At 35.5% G+C, this 20,185-nt stretch overlaps 1 protein-coding gene across 1 annotated transcript in view; it reads left to right on the forward strand.

The window, feature by feature from the left end:
• Positions 1-16,434: 16,434 nt before the first annotated feature.
• The window catches only part of mmy (UDP-N-acetylglucosamine pyrophosphorylase mmy), a 125,170-nt gene continuing 121,419 nt past the window's right edge, over positions 16,435-20,185 (forward strand). The window contains exon 1 of the mRNA XM_090390901.1: positions 16,435-16,765. Within this exon, the coding sequence (XP_090247027.1) occupies positions 16,734-16,765 (32 nt within the window). The 5' untranslated portion in view covers positions 16,435-16,733. The remainder of the gene's footprint in view (positions 16,766-20,185) is intronic.

A 20,185-nucleotide genomic window follows, 5' to 3' on the forward strand; every position in this document is an offset into this window, starting at 1 on the left:
ACATGTTGTACTGCATTTATATAATGTTGTAAGCGTTGTTATTATTTATAAACACACACAAGATTTAAATTTTTCATTTTTTCCTTGGGGGTGCTGCAGTGTCTCAGTGCTTATGTACGAGCCGCCACTAGTGAAGAGCGGGGCTACTATTTCTGTTTTTCCTGTATTTTGTATTTTGTTTTTCTTTTGGTTACTACGTTTCTTTTTTCGTTTCTGCATACATTTCAATATGGCAACCAATTGCAACCTGCATCATTCTGCCCCTTTGCTAAATCTCTACGTGATGGAGTTCATTTCCTCAAACAATCTAAATGCTTTATAGATAGAAGGAAATGTCTCAGCCATATCTTTCTGCTGTAAACGGCTTTTGTGGAAGGCTTGGCTTCTTCTTTTACAACTTTATGTACTTATAGAGATATAAGTTCTTCATTTGAGAGTTCTTCCATGAACTGTTTTAAATGTGCATTGTCAAATGTCAACACTTTGGTCAGCAGTGTTATCGCCAATCTCTTGCAGAGCTTTGTCAAATTCCGAATATATGAACATACATTTTCAGCAGTTCTTCGAGACACCATTCGTGCAATTCGCTGTCACTTCTCTCTATGATGCACCTATATTGTATGCACAGCACCAGATATAATATTCATTCCAGACGTCACTGAGGATTTTAATTTTTTCACGTTCAGCAGTAGCAATAGCCTGAGCAAAAGTATTTCTCAAATAATATGCCTTAAAAGCCACAATAACATCCTAGTCCATGGATTGCAGTAGTGAGGTAGTATTCAAGTGATCGTTCGTGTTAACGGGAATCCCGTTAACATAATGGCTATTCCGTTACGGGATAGCCATCGTCAGTACAAGTGATCATAAGTCGCATACGTCGTAAGTCGAGGACAGACTATGTAATTTAAAAGTTTGGTAATTGAAAATTAATTAGATATCTATGTGGAGAATAATGCTTCTAGTGGGTAAGGTAGAGGATCATCACTATGCAACCGAGATCATCGTGGCCATTAATAAATAACATATACGTTATTTACGTTATTTAATAACATAAATATAAATTTTTATTAGTAAATTTTTTTCATCCTAGTATTAAGAGTATCTTCCGTCATCATCATTATCTTCTTCCTCTTCTTCTTCCTCTTCTTCTTCCTCTTCTTCTTCTTCTTCTTCTTCTTCTTCTTCTCCTTCCTCTAGCTTATCCCATTCAAGTAGGGTCGCTGTTCCTCATGAGTCTCCTCCACAACCTCCTGTCCTAGGCTGTAACCACATCCAAGTTCTTCATCCTCAGGTCCTCTTCCACCTGCTCCCTCCATCTCTTCTTTGGCCGCCTGCGCTTCCTCCTGTCCTGTTCATCCATCTACATGACCTATCTTCCCACATACTCGTCACGTGACCAAACCATCTCAACCTTACCTCCTGTATCTTCGCTCCTAAGTTAGTAACTTTTACTGTGCCCCTTACATAGTCAGGGGTTCTGAGACGAGTTATCTCAGATGACTCGTCTGAATAATTATTTATTTATTTATAATAAATAAATTATTCATGTATAAATAGGGAATTCTACAGAGAAATATTCCCAAGCAACACCTTCCACCTGTTCCCCTGGGGAAATGCTGTGTACACTTCCAGTAGACTAATGTAGGTGGTGATGCATGTTAGAGGCTAATCACCCGATATGTGCATTTATTACATCTTCAGTATGACTTTCAAATTAAACAAGAACAGAAACAATATATTCAACAATGATACGAGCGAATTGCGCGCACATGTGGAGTTATCCGGTCCTACTCCCTCAGCCATATGGCTGGTGGGGATAGATATATGCTACCATACTAGGGAGATGATTATGAGCAAGGTGGTTTCCCGTTGCCTTCCTTGCCGTAGTATATCCTATGACTGTAGTCGTGTGTGTTCATGGGATCGGTTTGCCTGTTTTGAGGGACGAAAAACCCGAATCATTAGGAGAAAAACCCTCTACCTCTGTATAAGACCGGTTAACTCACCTTTAGTCAAAAGAGACCAGATAAAGGTTCCTCCACGTCACTGGCGGGAATCGAACCCAGTTCTTTCCACCCAAAGAGCTTCGTCTATACTGACTCTGATGAAGGCTCTGATGTAGAGGGTCATGGTCTAATTATATTAAGGTTCTAGTGAAAATAACTTTAACAAGATTTAATAATAAAGCAATTTAATTAAATTTAAGATAATTCTGGAATTTGTGAAGAACTATTTCCTATAAGAGGGATAATTTAAGTGAATTCTTTGTATTTAGATTGCGTCCATCTTGGAAGGGCTCACAACTCTCTTTGCATAAATGTATCAAAAGATAATTACATTTATGGAGATCCTTAATTTGGGAATTTTCTTTCAAAGAACTCGGTGTCTGGTGGTGATGATAGAATGCACCACAAGTCCCAAGCTCATTGAACTTAGAACTCAGAAAAAAAAGGCCGTTATAGGTCTGATTACGGTGCTGACACCACAGGAACGTTTTTAAGCGTTTTTTTCAGGAATTTCCGAGTTATCAGATCTAGACTCAGAATTTTAACCTGGCAACTCGGAAACAGTTGATTTTAGAGCTAGCATAATTTCAAATAATATACATCGGGTTTAGCAATATGAAATGGTGGCGGTTGTCTGCTAAATGTTAGTATCATATTCTTAAATTTGATAGTACTGTAATAAACTCAATCATTGATTGCCTACCGATTTCAAAAAAAAGTGTTAATTAATTTCAAAGTACTCAACTCTTAAAGAGTTGCAGATACTCCCTTTGAGGATTAAAAGATATTAGAAGATGTATAGTATTGTAGCCTTTTAAGTATTAAAATACTTCTTCTAGAATCTATGAGACCGCAAACTCACCTTTCGTCGAAAGAGACCAGATAAAACTTCCTCCCGTCAATGAAATGTAAATCTTTAGGAAATACGAGAACTACAAAGTTGTCACAAAAGCAATTACAAGGTTGCATCTCCTGTAGCAGGATCACGAAGTTGAGTATCTGCATAACAGGGATTGTTAAGATTGGAAAAATAAAAAAATTCCGCAAAAAAAAGAAGCATTGTCAAAAACAGGCTTTTCCCCGCACATTCCGAGGATTTTTTATTGACATCATATTGCTGATCATCCCGAAAATTCCATAAGGTTCTCAGTTAACAATTGAGTGTGTAAACATAAAGAGAAATTTGATTTGTTCACTGATCTATTCAACAACAACAACAACGACAATAATAATAATAATAATAATAATAATAATTTTTTTTTTTTGAACATTTTATTGGCTCAGATAAATTACATACATAGATACAACAATAGTTTTATATACACGTATATATATATATATATATATATATATATATATATATTAGGATAACCAAGCAATTTTATATGCTTGGTTATTTTAGCTCCTAATCCCAAATCCTAATAACCAAGCATATAAAATTGCTTGGTTATCCTAATATACAATATACCCAAGTTAAAAATTTATTCCCATATATATATATATATATATATATATATAATATTTATAATACATTACAATTGTGAATAACAAATACTGGCGAGTTATTAATTTTTTTAAATTATAATAATTTTTTTTTTTAAATAAATAATATTTTTGTTCACTGCTAAGATATTTACACATACATATATACAATAGTTATCTTGAGTATAATAGTAATAATTTTTATTTTTATTTATTTATTTTTTTTTTTTTGAAACAATTTATTGTCTCAGTATAAGTTACATACAATAATAACATTTACAATAATTACTGTAAGGATTATACAGAATTTTTGATTTTAGAATATACATAATAATAATAATAATAATAATAATAATAATAATAATTTTTTTTTTACATTTTATTATGTCTCAGTATAAGTTACATACAATAATAATATTTACAGTATTTATAATAAGGATTATACAGAATTTTTTTTTTTTTTTTTTTTATGTCTCAGATGAATTGCATACATAGTTGCTGTAGTAATTATATGTATATAATATTTATAACGCATTACAAGTGTGTATAACAGATACTTGCAAGTTAGTAATTTTCTTCCTCGAAGCTTAGCAGAGCTTATCTGAGGAAGATAATAGATGACAGAGGGTGGTGGTTTCATGGTTGTGTTCCTATAGTGGTCACAAGCCAGGTGTTGATTTTACTGTTTGTTGGTACGTGCTTGAAAGACTTCGACTGCTATTACAGTTTAAATTTTTTTTTCTTTTTTTTTTTTGTGCAAATAGGGTTGGATTTAGACATGGTGTGTTTGTTTCTTTGTGTTCTTGTAGTGGTAGTTTTTTGAGAGGGGGGGTTGTCGTAGGTTTGTGTATGTGTGTATGTGTGGTGGGGGAGAGAGAAACAGGAATTGCTCTAATTTTCATTCTCGCTATAATATTTATATAGTGCCTGTTTCAGCTCTCTGTATGTTCCTAGGTTTCTGTTGTCGAACGGCAGTTTGTTTATCATGTCAGGTACGTAGAAGTTTCGGGTGGCTTTGCCGTGGTGATTGTTGTACTTATATGTTATGTAGTTTGTTGACTGTGGTCTTGTTATTTGATATGTTGTTCTGGTTACTCTATATATTGGGCTGTAGTAGTGTTTTAAAATGACTGTGTAGTGGCGTAAGTGTTTCACCTTAAATATTTTGTGTTTTGTCCATGCTTCCTGCATAAGAGTGGGTTGTTCCCAGAATATCAGTTTTATCATTTTATCTTGCAACCATTGTAGTCTGTTAAGTCTGTAGTCTGCGCAGAATGCGTATGATGTGATTGCATATCTTAAAATGTTTTCACATAATGCTTTATAGATTAGTATTTTTATGTGGGTTGGGGCAATGTCTTTTAATCTGTATAGTTTGCTTGCTATTATCCTAAGCTTGGTATGTAGGTAGTTTGTATGGCTATTCCAACTTTGATCTGCATCGAAGTGAAGTCCAAGGTAGCGTGTTGTTTTCACCTGTGTGATGGTTGTGATTTTAGGTTCTGCACTTTGTGTATAGGAAGATGAATGTTTGATAGTGAGATATTTAGTTTCTATGGGCAGGGTTTGGGGGTTTTTGAATATCATTAGCTTTGTTTTTCCAGGGTTTATATCTATGCTGTTTTCGGTTAACCAGTTAGTGATTTGATTGATGTCGTGTTGCATATTTTTGTAAGCGATTTTTGCAGTGTTGTGAATGGATACTATGGCAGTGTCGTCTGCATACTGGAAGATTTTACTTTTTAGGGGGAGTTGGCTTATGTCGTGTGTGTATATGTTAAATAGAATGGGAGATAGGACAGCTCCTTGCGGTACTCCACAGGTTACATGTACTTCTTTGCTGTGTGCTGATCCTATACGTGTGATGTGCTTTCTGTTTTTCGTGTATGCTTTAAACCACTGGAGTAGACGACCTCTTAGTGTGTCAAATGCTTTTGTTAGGTCAATGAATACCACTAATGTTATTCTGTTTTTATCCAATGCAGCGTTTATTAGATCTGTGAAGTCTTCCAGGAGTGTTGCTGTTCCTTTATTTTTTTGAAAGCCATATTGTGTTTTGGGTATGATTTGAAATTTTTCAACGTATGTGGAGAGTTTCTGATGTACAATGCGCTCCATGATTTGGTTGATTACAGGCAGCGTGGCGATAGGTCTGTAATTACTTATTATGTTTCTTTTTCCCTGTTTGTGTATGGGTGTGATTAATGCAGTCTTCAGTGTTTTAGGTATGTGTCCCGTTTCGAAGATTTTATTTAACAGTTTTTGTATAACTGGAAGTAGGTCGGTTGAGTGTTTCTTGATGTCTTTTGGTCTGATTCCGTCTATCCCCGGTCCTTTGTTAGGATTAATTTGTTGAATTGCCAGTGATAGTTCTTCTTTTGTTTCTGTGGGGAACCACATCGACTGGGTTGCTCGTGGACCTAGTGGAGAATGTTCGTATGTGTGAGGAAAGGTTGTTTCTTGTAGCTTTTGGACAGAGTTCACGAAGTGCTGATTAAAGTTGTTTGCCAACTGTTTAAGGGATTTGGGGTGGCAGGCAAAGCTGTGTTTTATTGTTTCTGTGGCAGTGGTTCTGTGTATATTGTCCAGCATTTCATTAATCAGGTGCCAGGTTTCCTTTATGTCATTCTGTGCTGTTGTTAATTTGTTGCTGTAATAGTTTCTTTTTGCCGTTCGAATCTGAGTTGTTAGGAGATTCCGTTTTCTTTTGTATTCAGCTTTTAAAGCGATATTGTTCGGTGACTTCTTAAGTTGTTTCCATAGGGCATCTTTTCTTTGTATGTCTGTTAGTATGTTGTCTGTTATCCATGGATTTTGTTTCGTTTGGGGGCGTATTTTTATTTTTGTTAATGCTTTGTTGTATATTTTGTTAAATGCAAGTTTAAGATTATTATATACAGCTTCAGCAGAGTCTAAAGATGCTATCTGCATCCAGTCTGTTTTTCTGATTTCATCGTTCACTATTGCTTCGTTTACAATGCTATGATACTGTTTTGTAGTCTCAGTGATTTTTATGGGTTCTGGTTCAGTGTGTAACTGCAATGCTGTGAAATAATGGTCTGCTAATAATAATAATAATAATAATAATAATAATAATGGTCCATAAGTCTTTGTTCTGTGGTTGCAGATTCCAGGAATTTTTGTTTTCAAATTAAATGCATACGCTTTCTGAAACCTGTTTTTTTCTGGTGTTGATCTGCAAAAACATTTCATAACTTCTCTGTTTTCATCTACAGTCCATTTTTTACGTTTGGTCTTCCAGTCGCTTTTCAGCTTCCTGCCTTGATTGCCAAGCAAGGAGAGCTGGGTCTTGTAGCCCACTTGTCGCCTGATGCCCAGGATCTCCAACATCTGACGCAGTTCTTGATGACCCGGGCGTCGACTGATCTGGTATGGATCTCTTCTTCCTTTTCACCATTCAGATGGGGGATGGAACACTGTTAGTCTGGCTCCTCAGTTGAGACCTGTCTGATAAGGGTGGCCCTGCTGGAAGCTATACTACCGCCAGAATAGCTCTCAACATCACTAAAGCACGCAAGCCCCACCGCCACGACAAGGCCGTGTTCCTTCGGGGGGGGGGAGGCTGTAAAAATATTTACATCAATTAAGCATCAATGAAGTGACCCCATATGACCTACAACAAACAGCATTACTTGGAACAGTCCATATTTTATGATGCTACCTGACGGACTTTTCTTAGATTCTTGGGTAGAATCTGAATTGTTCTGTATCACCAGTCAAATTTTTATTTATTTAATATCTTGTTTTGACTGTGTATCAATTCTGTGAATAAAATAATAATAATAATAATAATAATAATAATAATAATAATAATAATAATAATAATAAGTTACTGTATTTCTGCCGTTTTAATTGAAGAGAGCACGCTGTAGAGTTTCAATCAGAATAAAGCAGCAGAACAACAGCCGGACATAAAATACGATCACTGCCTATGTTCATCTCACCGGACAGAAAACAACTTCCTATCAAAGAGAAAAAAGTTCTCCTTCAGATTTTTAATTTGAAATAATGATGCATTTTTATTTTTTATTATCATTTCTATTATCAAATTCACAAATTCTTCGTAAAAGAATGAGAAAGATGTCTTATCTGGCACTTTTGTTATTCCCTTCATTAATCGAATTATTATTGTCATTATCCTCAAACTTATTCCTCCCCCCTCCGTCCCCCCAACTGAATCTGCATTTGCTGTACGAGTTTTTTGCAATAAATTTTAAAGTAATGCAATTTGCTGATGAGGTCGATGAAAAAACTTTGAGGAGGAGAGGCAAAGGGAATTTAGAAAATAAGAAAGGGCACGAGACTAAAAAACGATTAAAACCCTGCTCTGTAAGGTTCAAGTAGTCTACATGTCGCACCATCTATCAGCAGAATTGTTTACTTAAGCTTTGAAAAGTAATAAAGGAGATTTCGGATACTCTGAAATCCACATTAAAAATTAAGCAATTATGTGATCCAGTTGATAGTAAATAAGCATGTAGGGTCCATTTAAAGTTTTTTTTTTTTTTTTTACTTAAATTACTACTAAATCACGAACAATGTTCAATGATAAACAAGACAGTGTGTGCCGAAACTCACAAATTCTTCGTAAAAGACAGAGAAAGATGTTTTATCTGGCGCCATCTATTGGTTGATTTGCTAATGATTATCGATAATAAATTTCCATATAATATAAAAAAATATAGAAATATGAATTTATAAATATTTTTGCGCACGGCAAAAGCATTTACAGTAATCTGTTTGACAAGAAGTTATTCTTTTGGAATACTTTTTAATGCCTTCCAATTAAAAGAAATTAAAATATTACCAATAAGTAGAAATTATTTTAAAAAACAGAAAGTTTTTGTTTCCCCAGAGGGTATGTTAAATTCAGTCCATACGTTTTATTTAAATCTGTAACTACGTAGATTTAAAGAAATATATAAATATATCAAACAAGTAAATAGTATTAATATTGACACAACTTTACAATTATATTGAAGAAATATGCTTTTCTATATTTTATTTTATTTTATTTTATTTTGTTTCTTTCAGAATCTAAATATTTTATTTGTTCTTCCATTTCATCAGTCTGGGGTACTTTTGTAATGGAAGAAATATCAGTGGGCATGCGTTCCTCTCCCTGCTGAATGTTTATAATGCCATGTTTGGCTGAGCTAGACGTACTTGTTATGGAGTTCCTGTGCCCCAGATAAGAAAAGCGACGTGAAAAACTGCACTTGTAAGCATTACTTTGTTGGTTAATGAGATCATGTTTCCTGTTTCCGCTACACCAAATCAAAACGCAAACGAAACTTAAATATTTATTCGCAGAAACTTGATACTATAAAAATATTAGACTTACGGAAGAACCTTGAATTCATTTGTCCCAAAAGTCGTGTGTTTATTCCGGTAATTTTTTTCTTCTTCTTGTTTTTTCGGATTAAAAAAAAAAAAACATTATTGACTATAGTGCCTTACAAAACTACGAATGAATATATCGTTTCTAAAAACAAAGTAATTAAATTTTTGAAAATTTTGCAGCTAATTAGAAACAATATAAATTATTACTAGTTTTATTTATATTTTACAAGTATTTCGTCTGAGTATTTGAAGCATGAAGAAATGCAATTATCGAACAGGAATTGCAAATACGTTGGTTTCAAAATGGTTGAAGAAGAATGACATGACTGGTGATCCTTTTTAAGCTATGAATTGTAATGATGAACACAGTGATTGTTATTTTCATCGAACCGTGTGACCATCGAATTTATAACTGAAGTTTCTGCGATTATTATACTTACTTGCAACAAATTAACTTTTCAACGATTAAATCCACTTTATTTGTTGACAATTATAATCAAAATCACGTTCACTACGCTGTAGTTCATAATGTACTAGGAGAGAGAGAAAAACAAAGAGAAAGAGACCATGTACAACTATGAAGAATATTTGGTTATTGGTGCTGCTTTTAAGGAATATGGTGTCTGCCGTTCTTTTCTGACATTATGTTCAGTAAAAAGAAAGATAATCGACATGGTCATCAACAGACAATTCCTTTTTACAGTTGAAGGGCCACGAAAGATTTCATCGTCACCAACATGGATTCCACCACTCTCGCTTCACAGCAGATATCCTAGCAAATATTACCAACCTTTAGACAAAAGTCAAGAAAATATTTGAAGTAACTCTTGGAGTCGACCTTGATATTTCTTGAATATTTGGTTATCAACCTACCACTTCATGGTCTGCTTTATACGTAACCTTTGCAATGGGGTTGATTATTTCACCTTCAGTAGTAGCGCCACACTGTAGACCTAGTACGGTGTTACTGAAAGTGAAGTCGTGAGGACATCGCCACATTCGGGTCGCCGTTCGAATGGAAGACCTGGATTCGAATACCATCTAGTACTCGAGGATTTTTGATGAGATGAGGACTTTGAAGTGAAGATAAGTTATCCGGACTCATACGCAAGTGGACATTTCTTTCCAAAACAGATAAACCAGCTGAAGTACATATACACACATTAACAGCTGTAATATGCTAGCCTCATAACCATAGTCGCCTTATCCATAATAACAACCAACTCAACACAATTCTTTCTCATTCAACACTTGTCCGCACATGGCAATGATATTCTGCAGACTTCTTTGTAATCTCATATGGGGTTAATAATAATAAATTAATATCGGGAAAAAAGGTTGATGCAAATAATATAACAATATGGAGGGTGGGGAAAGGACGAGAGGGCATCCTTGGAAGCTGAGAATGAAGGCCTCCAAGAAGGATGTGAGGGCTAGATTCTTTTCTCAGAGGGTGATGCATGGTTGAAATAGATTGCCTTTGGATGTTGTGAGTGCAAGCAGTGTGAATGAATTCAAGAATAAGTATGATAGCTGGTGTGTGTAGTATGTGGCCTCCCTCGATGAGTCTCTGACTCCCTGGAAGTCTCTCTTAATAATAATAATAATAACAATAATAATAATAATAATAATAATAATCCCCCGAAGGAACACGGCCTTGTCGTGGCGGTGGGGTTTGCGTGCTTCAGTGATGTTGAGAGCTATTCTCGCGGTAGCTAGCATAGCTGACAGCAGGGCCACCCTTGTCAGACAGGTCTCAACTGAGGAGCCAGACTGTCAAGGACTGCGCCTGATGTTGGGGATCCTGGGCATCAAGCGAGAATGGGACTACAGGACACAGTTTTCCTTGCTGGGCAATCTGGGCAGGAAGCTGAAAAGCGACTGGAAGAAACCATACGTAAAACATGGGCTGTAGAAGAAAACAGAGAAGTTATGACATGTTTTTACTGATCAACACACCAGAAAAACGAGGTTTAAGAAAGCGTATGCATTTAATTTGAAAACAAAAATTTTGCAATAACAGTACAAAGACTTATTCTCTTATGGACCAAAATAATTTCATTTTCCGTAACAAAATATTTACTGAACTTGAGCTGCAAGAGTTACGTAATAAACCAACAACTCCAGTAACAGCAAATCATCAGGAGGTAGCTATATCGAACTTTCGAATTCAACTCAGTAAACATCAAACTGACAACATACCTCAGAATGTTTTGACAGAAGTACAGAGTAAAATGAAATCAGGGATATTGGAACATATGAATCCATAAATGACCGTATAAGACTACTACCATTAAAACCTTTACAACACTCTAAGCTAAAACAGCTCCTCTTAGACGCAAATGCTGTAATTGAAACCATCACAACCAACAGTATAAAGTAAACAAATCAGCTCCTATATAGCCTATATCATTTCAGTGAAGCTTGGTTGCGAGCCACAAGAGCAAAAGCCGAGGATGAAACAATCCGCACTATGGAAAATCCCGTTAGAACGAAAGGTCAACAAACTTCGAGCTGATCTAAGCAACTTATAGAGTTTTAAAGAAGGATGGCTGAAAAATAATAACATCAAAAACAAACTGATTAACACATATAATTTGGCCAACAAAACAATCGCTGAAGTTACCGAAGAGCTAAAACGAAGAATTACAGCGACTGCACAGAAAATTAAAAGATATGAAGCAAGAATAAACCAATATGTACAAAATTTGCAATTTCGACAGAACCAACGTCAGTTCTTTCAGTCTCTCCAGAGAAATACAAATGCAAACCATCATTCACCAGGAAAAGAAGAAACACTCAAATTTTGGAAGTCAATGTGGGATAATCCTATTGAACACAGTAAAGATGCTTCATGAATTAAGAAAATAGAAAAAGAAATGAAACAAAAACAAATGCAAAATGCCATTATCACTAAAGAAATGGTCAGTGCTCAAACTAGAAAATTAAAAAACTGGAGTGCAAAGACGAACTACATGGATTTTGGTTAAAACATCTGACAGTCTACATGATCGAATGGCAGAACAATTTAATTATTTGTTGCAGTCAGGCTCAGTGGAAGACTGGATGATATCTGGGCGCACTTTTCTCTTCATGAAAGATAAGGATAAGGGTGCAGACCCAAGTAACTATGATCCAATAACATGCCTACCAACTATGCTTAAGCTGTTCACTGCAATCATAGCAAATTCTGTATGCCAGTACTTATCAAATAATCAGATTTATCCGATTGAACAAAAAGGCAATTTTCAAAAAAATCTAGAGGAACAAGAGACCAGATCCTTATTAATAAAATGATTCTCAGAAACTCAAAAAGACGAAAAACTAACTTAAACATGGCATGGATAGACTACAAGAAAGCAGTCGATTCCCCTCCACACTCCTGGATCCTAAAATCACTACAAATATTTGGAATTAGCAAAAACATATGTTCGTTTCTGGCTGCTGCTATGAAATCATGGAAAACAACATTAACTGTGAATAATGAACGATTTGGAGATATCAGCATTAAACGTGGAATTTTCCTTCAACATTTCTTTGATATCTTTGTCTGAGTCTGAATAAAACAAAACTTGGTTATGAAATTCCTAAATGTAATATTAAAATTTCCCATCTGTTGTATATGGACGACTTCAAGCTATATGGAAAATCGGTCCAGAAAATAGATTCTTTATTGAACACAGTTCGTATTTTCAGTCCGGACATCAAAATGGAATTTGGTTTAGATAAATGCGCAATTTTATCTATTAAACGAGGAAAAATTGATGACACTAGCAGTTTTTAATACAAAAGCAATTTCAGTTGACGAACACTATAAATACCTAGGAATATTAGAAGCCAATGATATTCTTCACTCGAAAGTTAAACAACATGCAGCATCAGAATACATCAAAAGAGTTAGAAATATTCTGAAAACAAAAATAAATAGATTAAACACCATTAGAGCAATGAATTCTTGGGTTATACCAGTGATCCAATACACAGCTGGCATAATAGATTGGACAAAAGAAGATCTGGACAAACTGGACCGCAAAACTAGAAAACTAATGACTATGCATCATGCATTACATCCAGGAAGTGATGTTGAGCGGTTGTACCTACCGAAGAGAATAGGTGGACGGGGTCTGCTGCAAGTGAGACCGACTGTGGAAGAAGAAGTTGGTTTAAGAAATTACATCGACAATAGCTCTGAGCCAATGCTTCAAGCAATTACACAAGAGGGCCTTCTAAAAGCAACATGAAACAAATCCAATTACAAAAAGGAACAACAAAATAACCGATATGTGCGCTGAAAAATTAAACCCTTGCATGGCCAATTTCTTCGAGATACCGAGGACAAAATTGACGTGAACAAGACATGGCAATGGCTACAACACAGATACATTAAAAAAGAAACAGAAGGATTTATTCTAGCAGCTCAAGAACAGGCATTACAAACTAATGCAATCAAAGCAAAAATTTTGAACATCAATAATAACAGCAAATGCAGATTATGCGATCAGAAAGATGAGACTGTAGAACACCTAATCAGTGCCTGCAGCAAAATAGCTCCAACTGACTATAAATACCGCCATGATCAAGCGGCGAAAATAGTTCATTGGCATGTATGCAAAAAATATGGCTTCGCTACTTCTGATAACTGATGGCAGCATTAAATTGAGACTGTACTGGAAAACGAAACAGCAAAAATTCTCTGGGACTTTAGAATACAAACTGATCGGCATTTGGAACACAATAGACCTGACATCACAATTATCGAACATCGACATGCTTGGATTATTGATATCGCAGTACCCAGTGATAACAACATTAACAACAAAGAACTGGAAAAAATTACTAAATATCGAGATCTGGCAATCGAAGTTGGCCTTCTGTCGCTTAAACACACCAAAGTCATCCCAATAGTTATTGGTGTGTACTTGGTACAACTTCAAAGAAGCTCTCCAACTATTTGCAGCAATTAAACATCAACGAAGTGAACCCATATGACCTACAAAAAACAGCATTACTTGGAATAGTCCATATTTTACGACGCTACCTGACAGATTATTCTTAGATTCTTGGGTAGAATCTGAATTTCACGTGTATCACCAGTCAAATTGTTGTTTAAATGATATCTTGTTTTTGCTGTGTATCAACTATGTGAATAAAATAATAATAATAATAATAATAATAATAATAATAATATATTATTATAATGGGAGTCTTCGTAGCTGAGTAGTTTCGAGGGAGCCGTTTGACTGGAAAGACTTGGGTTCAAATATCGTCTATGACACGACAAACATTTGCAGGGTTATGGGGCTAGTTAATTGAAGGTGAGTTAGAATGCCGCAGATTAGAAAGCCGACTGCATTAATTGCCTAAAAAATCCCTAATTATTGGAGGAGGCTGTCGTCTCGGACGGATGAGAAATGGATCAATATTATAATAATCTGTTCATAAAACGAACGTGTAAGTTATTGTTTATGAAGAAATTAGCAACCTTAAATACAGTTACATTAATGGTTACACATCAGAGCCGGAGCTGGACTTGCCACATGATAAAAACCATTCAGAAAAATTCAAAGCCTTTTACAAGTTTGCCTCAACAATTGAAATAAATTTCTTCGAATAAATTGAACATATAATCTTTATATGTTTTTTTTTTTTTTAATTGAAAGTGTGTTAGCCGATCTCATACGCCGGTATAAGGTTTATTCTCTCTGAAACGTGGGTTTTTTAATTCCGCGTATACAGGCAAATCGGCCTTGAGAATACACGCATTTTACAGACAAAAAATATTAGTAGTAGTGGGCAGTAGATGGCGTTGCGTGTAGATGATGATGACAGCAGCAGTTCTGTGCAGTTGGTGGATTAAAGGATGGAGATGGAGGGTTATAAAGTAGGTACTCTCCCTCGATGAGTCCTTGGAGGTCCTACGTCCCATTTAATAATAATAATAATAAAACTTTCGTGGGACTTTTTCCTGCATTTCAGCACGTAAAATAACATCATGAATAACATCAACAAAGGGGAGAGGAGATAGTAGTAGAAGAAAAGGACAGCATAAATTAAACATTTTATACAAAAAAAAATTTTTTTTAGGAAAGTACGGTATTTGAATTCAGATCAAAACATACGACGTACTATTTGAATAAAGACAGTGCAAATAAGGACACCATTTCCCACAGGTTTACTGTGGGAAATGGTGTCTAATGATTTCACTTGTGTCAAGTTCTTCCATAAAATGAGCCTTCTCTTTTAGACATTTATTTTTCCTAAATGCCTCGGAAGCACAGCTATGACGGTTAAAAGCCACAATTTTATGCAGGAAATCTTTCCAAATGCAAGAATGATACATTACAAAATATCCTCAAACCATTTGCTATTTATGTAGATTGATTACTGCACATGTTTATAAGAATGACACGAAGTTCTATGGGTAGAAACTAGGAATGTCTCTGGCGGAACTAACTTAATACTAAACATGTACTATCCAACCACTGAATCGAGAGCCGTCGCTGGCAGATTGCCAAGTAGAGTCAATTCACGTTGAAGGGAAGAAAGGAATAAGGCGATGTACGAATTCGTTACCAACACGCGAAATCTCGTGCTTTATACGTAAAATTTTCCAACTGTTGCACAAGCAAAATAGTTAGCACTTTAAAAACTAGAATTTTGATCAAAGAAAAGCTAATTTTCCGACGTATAATAATAAACACTCATCCCACGAAACGCATTGATTACCCTATTATTGGAATGGATTCGCCTTCTTCTGCCATGCGCAGAAGCATCTGTGGGCGCACAATATATTCCGAACATTTCTATTCGATGATTAGATGAATGTTTGGGATTATGATAGCAGCAAGATTTTCCGAAACTAGGTTTCGTGTCGCTCCTTATATCAAATAATAGCCAAAATAAATAAACAAATAAATAAAAATAGAAAAACTTATTAGGTAATGAAGCTAACTCGTATCTCCGACTAGAGACTAAGTTAAATGAATAACATAAATTTTATATTATATTTTATATTAAATAAAAGTCCCGGATAGGTAAATTACCTAATAAGCTTTACAATTTTTTTGGGGGGGGGGGAGTGAGGGAAATTACTTATTATGATAAATATATAATCTCATTGTAATACAGAGGAGTCATAAGAATTTGGAAATAAGGCATTTAAAAAAATCAAATTTGTTTTCGTTGTTTTAATATTATGCCACGAGGTGAGTCTATTATGAATGTGAATTGCGTGTAGTCTCCTGCCGATTTGTCTATTTTGCAGGAAAGAGATTTTGCAGGATAAAATGTATTTAATGAAAATGATGCAAACTGGCCACTGAAAAATGCCAGTAGGAGAACGAGTGACCTCGGATTGGTTTCTTGCGAAGGCAAAGAGAGGATAGGCATCCGAAACAATAGCTAACGTTTCAAATGACGTTTTTAGTAGGAGAGCTATATATAGAAATACTATATATTTCTCTCAAAGACAGCATGAAATTTGTGCCTCGTCCCACGAACTTTGTTTCCAGTTATGTTTAGCAAGTGCCGACGTACGTCTAGTTTTAGTTGAATGTACACACGGGTGCCCTTGACATTGGTCGCCAGGAATTACGCCACTCGTGTATGCGCGAAGTACGTCAGCGAAATTATCGCGAGCTTTGCGGGATCTGTGGAAGTTGAGGGACTCTTATCTCGCCCGCCGGGCTTGCTGATAGCATTTTGTACGCTACACTTGACTGAAGGCGGGAATACTCATTTTTAGGCGACTGTCGTATTAATTTATTGCAGGCAGACCGACTCCATCTTCTTTGCAGTCGGTGGCGGTGACCTATACGACGGAATATTTGCGCCTACGATTGTCTAGAAAGAGGCAGAATCGTCTAGAAACTTCCGAAGATGTCGGTCAGGAAGAAAAGTTGCTTCGTGAGGTAAGTTACGTACCCTTTCGTTGCGTGTAAATATATACCGTATGTTGATTATACGCATCGCAGTGCACTGTGGGTAATAATCGACGTGGAGACAAATAGCTGCCTTTGCTAGTTTAGTATGAATATAGACCAATGACATGAAAACCCTTACTGCTGTGGGAATTGTGTGCATGTAGTAAGGCGATTGTGTCAAAGGCTACTATTAAGTACCCTTCCTTCATTCAGAACATAACGACACGATGGTTCGTTTGCGGAGAATGTTAGAACGCAGTTTGCAGTGGCGAAGTGATAAACTAGAAAAGAATAATGCTGGATCTTGTGGACGTGCTTTAACACTGGTGATGCACAGATGTTGAAAGAAAAATCAGAGAAATCGTTCTTAATGACGGAAGATAAAAAATCGTCTCTTCTTCGTAAAAAAAAACATTCACACCAAATCGAGGACGTGCAAATAAAACAAAACAACAACAAAAAAAAATGTACAGTTGAAGAAAAATAATAGTAAATCAGTAAACATTTATGGCTTAGTAAACAAGGATTTAACTCCACACTATTAAAATTAGGGAAAATTATATAATAGCTTTGTCCTAATAAGGGAATAAGAAATAAAATTTCCAATAAAGTGGTGATTTATTTAAATAATTGAATATTATGTTATGTGACTTCAACATGTCTGAGCTAATGAACGTTTCAAGGCCAGGAGTGTTAAGTCTTCAGACATTAAAAGACGTATGATGTTCTTGTTTACCATCGCTGTGTAACAGCTTCACCAGAATCAGCTACTCTTAGAAATAACTATTTCGCAAGAGGCACACGTTTGGGTCACGGGATGGAAATTCTGAAGTAAAAAAAAAAAAAAAACGGTCTTAGCTGATTAGTTTTGAGTCGTATTAGGATTGTGTTTGGTTTCTTATTACATCTTTCTTCAGGTTGGTTTGTGTATTTTTACAGGGCAGCGTGTAAGGTTTCTCCACTAGGAAAACGATTAACAGCATCTCTTTATGAGCCGCTGGGAAAATAAAAAAAAATAAAATAATAAAAAGAAAAGTGTGATTCATTTGGATTCCTTTGACCTTTCCTCTCAACGAATGTTAGTGGTCGTAAAACGAAGGCAGTAATACTTTATTAAAAAAAAAAAAAAAGCTTCTTCTGGTATTTAACAATAATTAAAGTAAAAATAAAGATAATTAAATACTGTATTATGTTATTTTATAAAAAAAATTACAAAGTTTTTTTTTAAAACTACGTAGGACATTGTTTTATCTACTTTGGCTATAAAATAACACAATATATTTATTACCTTTTATTTTAAGAAACGAAGTTTTTTTTTTTTTACTCCATTTAATATTTTGTAACGACAACAGTGTGTGCGTGTGTGTGGCTGCTTAGAAATACCAAAAACAACTAAGGATATTGCGTGCGTTAATTACGTGTGTTCTATGTCTGATCAGTCTGTTTTTACAGGGTAAAGAAAGAAAAAAAAAACTATTTTCCATCCCTTTTGTATATTTGTAATTATTTTCATGTATTATGTTTGTGGATCAATAAAAATTAATCATAGAAAATTTAACTGTATTATTTTCATTGTCATCCCTTCAAGGACTGTTGGTTTTATTTTATTCTGAATTCTTCTCATCCAAAGTTAGACTTATTTATTTTATTTTATTTTTAGTTTTTGCATTCATTGTTCCCGATCTCCTCTTGTATTCCTTCCGCATGATGGCTACCATTGTATTGTTAATCTCTGTCATCTTTCATTCAACTGACATGGCCATTTCGACACCGCTTTGTAAGTTTTTATTATCAGCAGATCTATTCATTTTGTTTGTTTTATTTTTGTCCATTCGGGTGAGACCTAATGGTTTATAGAACTCTCCTTAGTTTATTAATACCCGTTTCTATGCCGTGGATTATTGTGGGGATTATGCAACTCTGAAAAGCTGTTCGCTTTAAAATAAATTTTGACTTTTTAATTTACTATTAATCCTGAAGTCAAATTATTCAAATGGAAAGAGACGCAATAGCAAAGAGCGAAAAAAAAAAAAAAAAGGCTTAGATGCAATTTCAATAACTGGGCTCGGGGAGGGGAAGGGGGAGAATGATTGAAAATGAAAGAGAAATAAATTTAATTCATGAAACAAGAAACCTGCAGAAAATAAGGAACTACCAATCAGAAGAGACGCCCGGGAAGAATAAGCCAAAGACATAAGACGCCCTCTGAAGAAAAACACGCACGAAAATGAGAAAATTTCTTAGCAAAGTAGAGTCTAAGACGGAAGGCATAAAACAGGACAAGAGAGCGTCTCACGTGTCAAGGACGTTTTGCGCTCGATGCGAGGTAACGCACCAAAAGATTCTTCGAATTTTCCGTAATACGAAAATTTAGATACTGAAACATAACTCGTTGCGATTTCTACGCTTATTTCAAACGAACGAATTTTACTATAATTTGAATTGGTTGCGTGATGTTCGGGACATGTGGGCAATTCTTTTATTTTTAAAACATGCCTAATTCTATTGAGCTACTGTAGCCTGCATGTCAGTGTAGCACGTAGTTTTCTTTTTCCTTGCCAAGTAGCTTAACTTGCTTTGTCATTCTAATGTTATTTTTCCTTTTCGCATACGTATCTTAGGACCACCCGCTTACTTCGAATAACTTCCAGTGCTTTTTGTATAGTGGTTCTATCCGAGAAAGGATTAAATCCTGTAGTTATTTTATTTATTATTTATTTATTCATCTAGGGTTCCCCCCCCCCTTCCTTAGGACTGTTTGAGCCCTCGTAATGAGAGATTAAGTATGTATTTTATGACTGTAGATCCGTGTGTGTGTGTGTGTGTGTGTGTGTGTGTGTGTGTGTGTGTGTGTGTGTGTGTGTGTTTACGGGGCCGGTTTGCCTGTTCTGGGGGACGAAAAACCCGAGTTTCCGGGTGAAACAAAAACCCTACCTCCATATGAGACCGGCTAACTGACCTTTCGTCGAAAGAGACCAGATAAAGGTGAGTCACTCATGGGGAATCGAACCGAGGTCTTTCCGACCAAACAGCTTCGTCTATACCGACTGAGCTACAGAGGCTCTAATCCTGTAGTAATAGGTGGATAAAAAAAAAAAATAAACAAGCAGAAGAAATAGTTTATATCTGTTTTTATATAACTGTGGGTTGTAGTTCCTGAATTGGTTTTGAACCTTTTCCGTAGGATAAAAGCAATACGATGAGAGAAGAATTGTTGTTGTTGTTGATAATCTCAACCATGAAATATTGGAAACATACAGTACACCGCGTACTTTACGGGCCAAAGATTATATAACTGGAAAATCCTGCTTTAGAAAGCGAATATCGTTTCTGACTCCAGTTTAGGTCTTCGCTGCGCTGCTTAGTAGAGTGGATAGTATCTCCGCTCGCCAACACACAGCCAGTTTC

This window comes from Typopeltis vanoorti, chromosome 3, assembly GCF_054136105.1.
Source record: "Typopeltis vanoorti isolate ZY-2024b chromosome 3, IOZ_Tvanoo_1.0, whole genome shotgun sequence".
Lineage (NCBI taxonomy): Eukaryota > Metazoa > Arthropoda > Arachnida > Uropygi > Thelyphonidae > Typopeltis > Typopeltis vanoorti.